Source organism: Thunnus maccoyii, chromosome 21 (assembly GCF_910596095.1).
Source record: "Thunnus maccoyii chromosome 21, fThuMac1.1, whole genome shotgun sequence".
Classification (NCBI taxonomy): Eukaryota; Metazoa; Chordata; class Actinopteri; order Scombriformes; family Scombridae; genus Thunnus; species Thunnus maccoyii.
The window spans coordinates 4,248,671-4,260,456 of record NC_056553.1 but is presented as its reverse complement, the minus strand read 5'-3'; the positions used below and the strand labels follow the sequence as shown (position 1 = coordinate 4,260,456).

Below are 11,786 nucleotides of genomic sequence, written 5' to 3'. Positions count from 1 at the left end.
ACCCCTCTCCAGCCTGCCTGCCCCTTGCCAGCGTCAGCCCCCCCCCCCCCCTCCCTTCTACCCTCCATAACCATAGGTTGCTCATTAAACCATCCTTTCTCATCGATCCGTCTGTTTTCCGTGTCTGCTTTTGGGTCCAAAAAACAACCTCAGCCATAACAATTTAGTTCTTATCATTGGTCCAATAAGGACCAAATTAAAGTGTTTTGCCTCTGAAGACTATCCAAGGTCATCTTGTGCATTTTAAGGTGTTTATCAGTTGATTATGTCACAACACTAAAGAATGTGAGTTATTGTCAACCCGATTATTTTTTTTGCATGTTTGTCACACTGCCACACCTGTTCTCAATCAAGAAATCACTTAAATAGGACCTGCCTGACAAAGTGAAGTAGACCAAAAGATCCTCAAATGCTAGACATTCAGGAACAAATGAGAAAGAAAGTAATTGAGATCTATCAGTCTGGAAAAGGTTATAAAGCCATTTCTAAAGCTTTGGGACTCCAGCGAACCACAGTGAGAGCCATTATCCACAAATGGCTCTCACAACATGGAACAGTGGTGAACCTTCCTCGGAGTGGCCGGCAAAATTACCCCAAGAACACGGCGACGACTCATCCAAGAGGTCACAAAAGACCCCACAACAACATCCAAAGAACTGCAGGCCTCACTTGCCTCAGTTGAGCTCAGTGTTCATGACTCCACCATAAGAAAGAGACTGGGCAAAAATGGCCTGCATGGCAGCGTTCCAAGACGAAAACCACTGCTGAGCAAAAAGAACATTAAGGCTCGTCTCATTTTTGCCAGAAAACATCTTGATGATCCCCAAGACTTTTGGGAAAATACTCTGTGGACTGACGAGACAAAAGTTGAACTTTTTGGAAGGTGTGTGTCCCATTATATCTGGCGTAAAAGTAACACCGCATTTCAGAAAAGAACCTCATACCAACAGTAAAATATGGTGGTGGTAGTATGATGGTCTGGGGCTGTTTTGCTGCTTCAGGACCTGGAAGACTTGCTGTGACAAATAGAACCATGAATTCTGCTGTACACAAATAAAAATCCTGAAGGAGAATGTCTGTCCATCTGTTTGTGACCTCAAGCTGAAGCAAACTTGGGTTCTGCAGCAGGACAATGATCCAAAACACACCAACAAGTCCACCTCTGAATGGCTGAAGAAAAACAAAATGAAGATTTTGGAGTGGCCTAGTCAAAGTCCTGACCTGAATCCTATTGAGATGCTGTGGCATGACCTTTTTAAAAAAAGGTTGTTCATGCTCGAAAACCCTCCGATGTGGCTGAATTACAACAATTCTGCAAAGATGAGTGGGCCAAAATTCCTCCACAGCGCTGTAAAAGACTCATTGCGAGTTATCACAAACGCTTGATTGCAGTTGTTGTTGCTGCTAAGGGCGGCCCAACCAGTTATTAGGTTTAGGGGGCAATCACTTTTTTACACAGGGTCATGTAGGTTTGGATTTTGTTTTCCCTTAATAATAAAAACCTTCATTTTAAAAACTGCATTTTGTTTGTTTTTTAAATTTAAATTTGTTTGATCTGAAACATTTAGGTGTGACAAACATGCAAAAGAAATCAGGAAGGGGGCAAACACTTTTTCACACCACTGTACACGTGCAGCTTTAATTACTGTTATCGCAGCCTCTGTGTGGTTTTTGTATGTGTTGTTTAGAAACGTGTTAGGTTGTTTCTCAGAAAGATGTTGCTGACCTGTTAGTGGTTTGAAGTGATAGAGAGGGCTATAAAGATTCTCTGACAAGGGGCGGAGGTGTGATAGTATCACGACCCCTCGCATGCACGCACACACACACACACACAGTATTTACATGTACAAAAATAACACGTAAGAGAGAACGTCATCAGTACTGCTCTCAGAGGGTTGGAGTTTAAAAGCAACCAAACCCACCTGAAGACGATCATTCTGCTGTTACCAATATCATCTGTCAGTTTGCGCAGTCAATCGATCAGCTACCATGAGGATCCTAACCATCACTCTCCTCCTGCTCTCAGTGTGTCTGTGCGCCCTCGCCACATCCAGCCGTAAGTACTAAACATCATAACGCTTCAACTGCCTCTGTTGAGCTATACTGATAACCAATAATGTTAATCAGAGTACAATAAAGGCTATTTTTATGTTGACAGGTTTATTTTTCTAATATATCACTAATGTTTATGGAGCATTTACCATCTATTTATTGTAAACTTGTTTGTAATAATCAAACATCAGACCTTGTCTACTTATTGACAAGCATGTAAAAGCTACAAAAATCATTCAATACTTACCAAAAGCTGTTCAACTCCACTGTTTAGAAAAGATTCAGGTATTTTAGTTCCTGTCTCAGCCTCAAAGTCTACAAGAATTCAACTTATTTAAGATATGTCGCTAATTAGGCTCAACAATTAGTGTTTGTGTTCAGCTTGTTCACAACAATTCACTATTAGCTTTAGATTAGATTCTCAGTCATCCAGGTCATCGTTCACCCACCGGCCACTTTATTAGGAACAATTGTGCAATCTAATGAAATCCAATACAACAGCTCTGCCATAAATTCTACATTTATGAAGCTTTTACATTTTCAGTTTTTGTTGACATTGTCAGACAGGTGATAATTCTACTTTATGTTTACTATTGAGGTCGTAGTGGGTTGTGGTGGTGTACTGGAGTGCATTATATTGAATGCTACTCCTAATGTTTTGTCTACTCTGTTAACATACATGAGGAGGGAAAAATACAGTGGAAACCGCATATAGTGATCATGGTTACAGTGATCAACCGCTTATATGGATCAAAAAGCTCAGGACAGAATCAGTCCTATACAAAAGCTGTTTAAATAATTTGATTACAGTAATCAATAGTCCGCTTATAGTGTTCATTTTGGGTCTCTTCATACATAATAACATATGGAGAAAATAAAATTGGACTACGGTAATTCTATTTTCTTTTTACCTTACTCGCATAATATACCTATGATGTGTATTTAGCGGCTGCTGCATTATTAACATTTTCTTCCTCTCATTCACCAGCTTTCTTTCTTCCACTGCTTTTGAAACAGTCAATAACGTTCAGTAAATAGCGAAGCTGCCTGTTTCATTACTTTATATTCATGTAATAAATATACAGATGCCAATTAAATGGTAATTTTCATGAGAAATTAAGAAATAGAAAATTTTTCACTGTATTACTAAATGTAGAATTCATGGCAGAGCTGATGTATTGGATAGATACACCTGTACATCTAATGAAGTTACCAGTGAGTGTAGATTCAAAAAGTCAACGGCAACTGGACTTGTTTTATATTAAGTTCAGTCGCCTTTGACTTTTTGGATATACAGTAAAAATTTGCTACTTGCATAAAAAGTGTAAAACATGCTGTAGATAATATTTTGTCTTTTTTTTTTTTAACATTAATATTACCAATTTGCATATTCTGTTAAGTAAACCAATAAGAATAAAAACTCAGACTATACTTCTGTAAGTAAAGTAAAAACCTGCATCTATTTATTACTTTGCAAGAAAATGCTTCTAATTTGTAGAGTTTAGAGTATAAGTGTTAATTATGCACCTTTTCAGTTTTTTTGTCTGTCTTAAAACACAGACTTGACACATGTTTTTCTTGCTGGGGGACAAAATCCACAGTCCTCCTTCTGTTTTTCTGAAGCTAACATGAGGCTGTCAGCTGTATGAATTAGTTAAATCAAGTCAATATCTTCTAAATTTCTTCTTTTTAGTGCCAAATTCATTCTTTTTGTTACAATCTTTCCACTGCAGCTGTTCACTGAGACACAAAGAGAGATTCTTTTTACTAAAAAAGACTGTAACTGTAGAAGATATCTACTTTATTTGACTAATTCGGACTGCTAAAGCCTCATATTATCTTCAGATAACCTTTTTAAATACATTTTTGCTCAAAACAAGGACTGTGGATTTTGTCCCCCATCACTTACATCTTTAAGATCATTTGGGGGGAATCTCTCAATGATCAGTATGAACAGGAGGAATAATTTCAGCAAGCAAAACCTGTTTTCATGTTGGAACCTGATTATTGTTTTAAGAAAGACTTGAAAAATTGTGAACCTGTCCTTTAACGTTTACAGTTTCTATTTTTAGATCGCTCGTATGTAAAGACGCTCTCTTTAAAGAAGTGTAAGCAGTGTGCCACCTGCAAATTAAAATAAGTTGCTCTGTCCAACACTCAACAGCTGTCTCTCTCTCTCTCTTTCTCTCTCTCTCAGAGAAGCATCCCTCCAAAATCTACACTCCATGCTGCATTCATCTCACCTCAGCTGATATCAGCAGCGACATAACTATTTATGGATACGAAAAATCGACTGCCAAAGGAGAATGCATGGAGGCTGTAGTGTAGGTTTAAACAGTCTCTGCAGCCACACACACACACACACACACACACACACACACAGACACACAAAAGAATCACCGTCATCTTCCTGTTTTGTTTTTCTTTTTTCAGTCTCCACAGTAATAATGGAGAGGTCTGTGCTGATCCCGAAGCTGAATGGGTGAAGACACGTAAGTTACTCATACTGACAGACACAACACACATTAAAAAAAAAACCTCTCACACAACAAAAACACACACAAGCAGTTTGTGATTTGTCTTCTTTCTCCTTTCTAGTCATCGCCAATTTGACATCTGGCGCCCTCACCACACCGAGCCGTAAGTACTAAACATCATAACACTTCAACTGCCTCTGTTGAGCTTTCTCTCATTTTCTTATGTTTTAAGGTTTTAGGCCTTGTCTTGTCAGAGAACTCGGGCTAGTTCAGGATGTGAGCCTGTAAATACACTGTATGTGATAACTGGGCAGTACAAGTTAATTAGACTTTAAAGAGTATGTGTGTATGTTCATTTCTAATAAATAGAGATGCAGCAATGTGGAGTTAGTGAACTGAAAATGATAACAAACAATTATCTGTGTGTTGTAGCTGATACCGATAACCAATAATGTTAATCAGAGCACAATAAAGGCTATTTGTATGTTGACAGGTTTATTTTTCTAATATATCACTAATGTTTAAGGAACTTTTACCATCTATTTATTGTAAACTTGTTTGTAATAATCAAACATCAGACCTTGTCTACTTATTGACAAGCATATAAAAGCTACAAAAATCATTCAATAGTTACCAAAAGCTGTTCAACTCCACTGTTTAGAAAAGATTCAGGTATTTTACACTTACATAATTGTCACTTACATCTTTAAGCTCATTTTGAGGGAATCTTTCGATGGTCAGTATGAACAGGATGAATAAATTCAGCAAAACCTGTTTTCATGTGGGCACCTGATCATTGTTTTAAGAAAGACTTGAAAAATTGTGAACCCGTCCTTTAACGTTTACAGTTTCTATTTTTAGATCGCTCATATGTAAAGACGCTCTCTTTAAAGAAGTGTAAGCAGTGTGCCACCTGCAAATTAAAATAAGTTGCTCTGTCCAACACTCAACAGCTGTCTCTCTCTCAGAGAAGCATCCTTCCAAAATCTACACTCCATGCTGCATTCAACTCACCTCAGTTAATATCAGCAGCGACATAATTGTTTATGGATACGAAAAATCGACTGCCAAAGGAGACTGCAAGGAGGCTGTAGTGTAAGTTTAAACAGTCTCTGCAGCCACACACACACACACACACACACATACACACACACACACACCATAGAATCACCGTCATCTTCCTGTTTTGTTTTTCTTTTTTCAGTCTCCGCAGTAATAATGGAGAGGTCTGTGCTGATCCCGAAGCTGAATGGGTGAAGACAGGTAAGTTACTCATAGTGACACAACACACATTAAAAAAAAAACCTCTCACACTACAAAAAAACACACAAGCAGTTTGTGATTTGTCTTCTTTCTGCTTTCTAGTCATCGCCAATTTGACATCTGGAAACCTGTGAAGCATCACCGCTTGTCTTCATCTTCCTGCTACTGCATGAGAACATGTTACACACACACAGTAACATGTATATACACACATATGTTATATTCTAGCCTTAATAATCTCCTCTGAATGCAAATACCTCTGTCCTCGCAACTGATATATATGCATAAAGTGTATTGTCAAGCTATTAATATATTTTTATCCCAAACCAAAAAGTGTGTGTGTGTGTTTTTGCTGTTTTCTGAATTGTTTAATTCATGACGTGATATTTTGTTGATCATCGTCTCCTTAAAGGTCATGTTGCTTGATTTCTTATATCAAACTTAACCATTGAGATTAACTACAGCCTTGACTAAGAAACTTATCACATGAATAAAGAAGAAGAAGACACGGATGTGAAAGTGAAGTTTCTAAATTTAGATATTTTGGGGGGAATTCTTAGAAGGAGACAAATTATGGAACCGAAAAAGTGCTCAAAAGGCTCATTTATTAAGTTATTGTAATAGAGAATGAAAGTAAACACAGTGATTGAACTCTAGACAAGCAGCAGAGGTCAGTAATTGTGATGGATGTTATCTCGCTTTGTGGAAGTGGGTTTTAAGCACTTTTAGCACAATATTGATTTGATCTCCTTCAAATTTCCAAAAAAGATGCAAAACATAATGTGTGTTTTCATTAAACATACTCAAGTGGATGTGACAAGACTGAAAGAGGCTTTTCATCACCTCTTTCCTCCTGAGATGTATTTATAATCTTTTAAGTATTGGTTTTGTCTCCTTCGTCCAAACTCACAATGTTGTGCTTTTTAAATTATTACATTTATTCCTTGTTGTAAACATTTATTGCATTAGTAGAATAAAAGGAAACACAGGGATACACACAACATGTGTTGTTGCACTCTAGACAGGCAGCTGTGTTGCTCTTTTTGTTCTTTACTTTTTGGCATCCTGGTGGAGTGGAGCTCTGTAACGGTGAGTCGCAGCAAGATGAAGATTTTTATCTTCAGTAAAAGAAAAATGAGTTCCAAGTGTTTAAAGATGTCATACTCTGCACATTTCCAGCTCTATATTTATATTCTGTGACTCTACTGGAATATCTTTGCATGATTTACAGTTAAAAACTAAGGCCGTTTTATCTCCTGTTCCCTCCCAATGAGCCCACTGTGTTCTGATTGGTTAGCTTCTGGAAGGTTCCTCTGACTCTGAACATCACGTAAACAAACAGTAGTAGTTGGATTTTGCTTCTTTTTCTCAATCTTTACTCAAAATATAAACTTTTGTACATGTTCAAGTCTGAACAAATAGTTGACTGTCATAGTTGATTTAAAGGCTAAAAGGCAGATGAAAACAATTACCAGCAAACAAAGGTACTCTAGTAAGTCTTAATCAAAGCAATAATCAGAACACAAAAGATATTCTAATACTTTAAATCTTAACTCAAAACACTCATTTGGTCATTAGGCAAAGAAACAGCAATAACTACAACAAACGTCTTCAACTTACTCAAATAATGCATCTTGTGCATAGTCAACTGGAGAAGACAGCTAATACCACGGTCAGGTCAGCATGCTGCAGCAGACAAAGGGAGAGACTGAGCAAGGCCTGAGCCAGTTCAGGTGTGGCCTGTTAGGTTGAGGCTAAGTCCTGCCCACCTAGGACTGGGCAGGAAGGAGGATTTTCTACAGCCGCCCCTCAAATACAGTAACATATTTGATAATTAACAAATTAACCATCATCACCAGACTAAGTGGGTTCTGGTTCTGTGGCCCTTTTCCTGTCTGGCGGGTTTGAAGGCTGGGTAAGTGGTCTATGATGAAATGTGATCTGAGTCATCATACATTGCCTGGGGAAGGAAGGCATTCAGCCACCATGAGGAGCAGATTTGGGGTCACATTGTCAGGATAAGCCAGGTCAGGATCAGGCAGGTCTGATGACACATATCCAAGTGGTTTGAGTTGAGGATGCTATCAAAACTGTATTTAGCAGGGCATGAGGACTCAGGGGGACAGCCCGAGGACAGAAGGACAGAACAGGGGCTGAGGAAGGACCCTCAGGTTGACGGCCCGGGGGCTGGAAATCATGACTGGAGGAGACAGGGCAGATGAATGGAGTTGCCCCAGAGGGCGACCGGAAGGCAAGACAGATGGGCAGAACCACTCCAGAGGTTGCTGACACAGGTGGGGCCGCTCTGGAGATCGACAGAGATGCTCTGGACAAAGACCTTGAGAGCTGAGGCTTCGGCAAAGCCACTGAGAAGGGTGGCCAAGAGGCTGGATGTTGGCAAGGACAGCTGACTGCTCGGGACCAGGTGACTCTGTGGCACTGGGCAGCAGAGACTCTGGGGTGCTGGGCAGCGGAGACTCTGGGGTGCTGGGCAGCGGAGACTCTGGTTTTTTGGCTAAATGGTGTTCGGTCTGGCGCAGGAGGAGCATAACTGACTCCATGGGTGCTTGTAGTTTTGGGACATTGTGGATACGAGGGAGAGGTGTCGCATAGCTGACACCAGAATTAATTTTAGAGCCGAATCAAAAATAACACCGAGATTTCTGGCATGAGAATGAAGGTAAGGGGCCAGGGGCCCTAAGAGATTAGCTATATCCCCACTGGAGTCGGAGGGACCAAATAAAACCACTTCAGTCTTACTAGCATTTAACTGAAGATAGTTTTGTGCCATCAAAGTATGTTTGAATGAACTGTACAAGTAAATAGCACTGAACTCAAATGACTGGTCTTAAACAAACTGACAGCCCTGCGTCTAGACAGTGGACGGAGTTGAACTGTGTGCAGGGGTGAAATCAGGACAGACGTCAAATGGATACATTACCATCTGCATGGATCGGTTTGCATATAAGGACAGTCATTTCGGTTGACCTGTGTTCAGTTTCTTGATGCCACCTTGGTTAAGAGAGGCTGCATACTATTCGGCCGAATAGCGAGACTTTGTCTCTGTTTGCTGATTGCTGTTGGTTGTTCATTTTAATTTGACTTGATACTCTGTAATAAATTCCTTAAATCTGAGAGCAAGCTCAGTGTTGTTAATCAGCCTGTAATTTCTTGTTCCTCACCACACAGCAAAGTTTTTTTTGCTTCAACACATACAATGGTGGTGCAGACAACCATCAAAAGAAACATACTTTATTGTAGTAACCTGGGCAATGTTTCGAAAAGGACGCAACTTTTGTGTTTGATGCTAATTATAAAGTGAAACGAAATGACAAGTGGTGGTCTGAGGGTGCATGTATGTCAACACTATCACATTCATGTCATTGAATTAGTTTCCATTAAAGTGTGTGAGAAAGTTATCTGAAATGATAACCTGTCAAAAAATTCTTAGATGCACTAAATATGATGTTAGAGGGGAAATAAAAGACCAAATTAAGACGGGCTGTAAATGCACCTACAGTTTATTTTACTCAATTAAAATCAGAAGATTTTATTGGCTCTTGCAATCGAGTTTCTTCTTCATTTCACGGCTCAGTTTTCCAGTACTTTGCAAGTTTAGGCGATCGGTTGCTTAATCATACATTAAAATAATCAGAAAAATCATTCATGTAAGTGCAGATTGAGGAGCATTAAAGCAACATTTAGTTCTTATCTTTGGTCCAATAAGGACTAAAATGAAGTGTTTTGCCTCTCAAGACTATCCAAGTTCATTTTGAGCAGTTTAAGGTGTTTATCAGTTGATTATGTCACAATACTAAAGAATGTGAGCCACTGTCAACCTGAGTTCATTTTAGAGGAGTCATGACACAAACTTGCCACCAAATATATACTTGAAGCTTTAATTACTGTCATAATCGCAGCCTCTGTGTGGTTTTGTGTGTGTCTTCTTTAGAAGTGTGTCAGGTTGTTTCTCAGAAAGATGTTGTTGACATGTTGGTGGTCTGAAGTGGCAAAGAGGGCTATAAAGATTCTGTGACGAGGGACGGAGGTCTGATAGCATCATGACCCCTCACACACAAACACACACACACACACACAATATTTACATGTACAAAAATAACACGTAAGAAAGTACGTCATCAGTACTGCCCTCAGAGGGTTGGAGTTTAAAAGCAACCAAACCCACCTGAAGACGATCATTCTGCTGTTACCAATAAATATCATCTGTCAGTTTGTGCAGTCAATCGATCAGCTACCATGAGGATCCTAACCATCACTCTCCTCCTGCTCTCATTGTGTCTGTGTGCCCTCGCCACATCCAGCCGTAAGTACTAAACATCATAACACTTCAACTGCCTCTGTTGAGCTTTCTCTCATTTTCTTATGTTTTAAGGTTTTAGGCCTTGTCTTGTCAGAGAACTCGGGCTAGTTCAGGATGTGAGCCTGTAAAGACACTGTATATGATAACTGGGCAGTACAAGTTAATTAGACTTTAACGAGTATGTGTGTATGTTTGTTTCTAATAATTAGAGATGCAGCAATGTGGAGTTTCAGGGCTGAATTGATAAACCTTTATCTGTGTGTTGTAACTGAAACTGATAATCAATAATGTTAATCAGAGCACAATAAAGGCTATTTTTATGTTGACAGGTTTATTTTTCTAATAAATCACTAATGTTTAAGGAGCTTTTACCATCTATTAATTGTAAACTTGTTTGTAATAATCAAACATCAGACCTTGTCTACTTATTGACAAGCATATAAAAGCTACAAAAATCATTCAATAGTTACAAAAAGCCTTTCAACTCCACTGTTTAGAAAAGATTCAGGTATTTTATTTCCTGTCCTTTTTTTTATAGTGATCAATTTAACCCGGACAGAAGTGATCACTATAAGCTGTTTTCACCGTATTACTAAATGTAGAATTCATGGCAGAGTTGTTGTATTGGATTGTATTAGATGTACAGGTGTATCTAATGAAGTTACCAGTGAGTGTAGATTCAAAAAGTCAAGAGCAACTGGACTTTAAATTCTTGAAGATATTTTCAAGAATCTAAAACAAGTTCAGTCGCCTTTGACTTTTTGGATATGCAGTAAAAATTTGTTATTAGCATAACAAGTGTAAAACATGCTGTGGATAATATTTTGTCAATTTTTCTATTAACATTAATATTATCCATTTGCATATTCTGTTAAGTAAACCAATAAGAAAAAAAGAATAAAAACTCAGACTATACTTCTGGAAGTAAAGTAAAAACCTGCATCTATTTATTATTTTGCAAGAAAATGCTTCTAATTTGTAGAGTTTAGAGTATAAAAGTGGAATAATTATTCACCTTTTCAGTTTTAAGTTATAAGTAATTTGATTTTTTTTTCAAAAAGCTACAATAAAGAAATGAAACAATGATTAAAATTGCCACTTAATAATTCAATATCTGTTTATCCCTAATCTTCTATCTTTAAATTATGAATTACTAATTGATTTATGTGTCCTTCTCACAATTAATTTGTCACAAGTTTTTAAGTCTGTCTTAAAATACAGACTTGACACATGTGTTTCTTGCTGTAATCATTCCTCCTGTTCATACTGACCATCAGAAGATCCCTTCATAATGCATTTACAATGTAAATGATGGGTCCTCCTTCTGTTTTTCTGAAGCTAACATGAGGTTGTCAGCTGTCCAAATTAGTTAAATCAAGTCAATATTTTTTAGATTTCTTCTTTTTAGTGCCAAATTCATTCTTTTTGTTACGATCTTTCCACTGCAGCTGTTCACTGAGACACAAAGAGAGATTCTTTTTACTAAAAAAGACTGTAACTGTGGAAGATATCTACTTTATTTGACTAACTCAGACTGCTAAAGCCTCATATTATCTTCAGAATTCTGCTCAAAATGAGACTTGATTTTGTCCTTCATCACTTACATCTTTAAGATCATTGTGAGGGAATCTCTCAATGATCAGTATGAACAGGAGGAATAATTTCAGCAAAAC

The 11,786-nt window shown here is 38.2% G+C and overlaps 1 protein-coding gene across 2 annotated transcripts; it reads left to right on the top strand.

Moving 5' to 3' along the window:
• The first annotated feature begins 1,906 nt into the window (after positions 1-1,906).
• On the top strand, positions 1,907-5,979 carry LOC121887841 (eotaxin-like). Of its 2 annotated transcripts, none has more exons than XM_042398892.1 (7): positions 1,907-2,056; positions 4,250-4,376; positions 4,486-4,544; positions 4,651-4,692; positions 5,498-5,624; positions 5,734-5,792; positions 5,895-5,979. In XM_042398892.1, exons 1-7 carry the CDS (start codon positions 1,990-1,992, stop codon positions 5,924-5,926), a joined length of 513 nt encoding a protein of 170 aa, XP_042254826.1. In that variant the 5' UTR covers positions 1,907-1,989; the 3' UTR covers positions 5,927-5,979. The 2 variants fall into 2 exon arrangements, with proteins under 2 accessions (XP_042254826.1, XP_042254825.1); XM_042398891.1 differs by having other exon boundaries at positions 5,483-5,624.
• Positions 5,980-11,786: the final 5,807 nt, after the last annotated feature.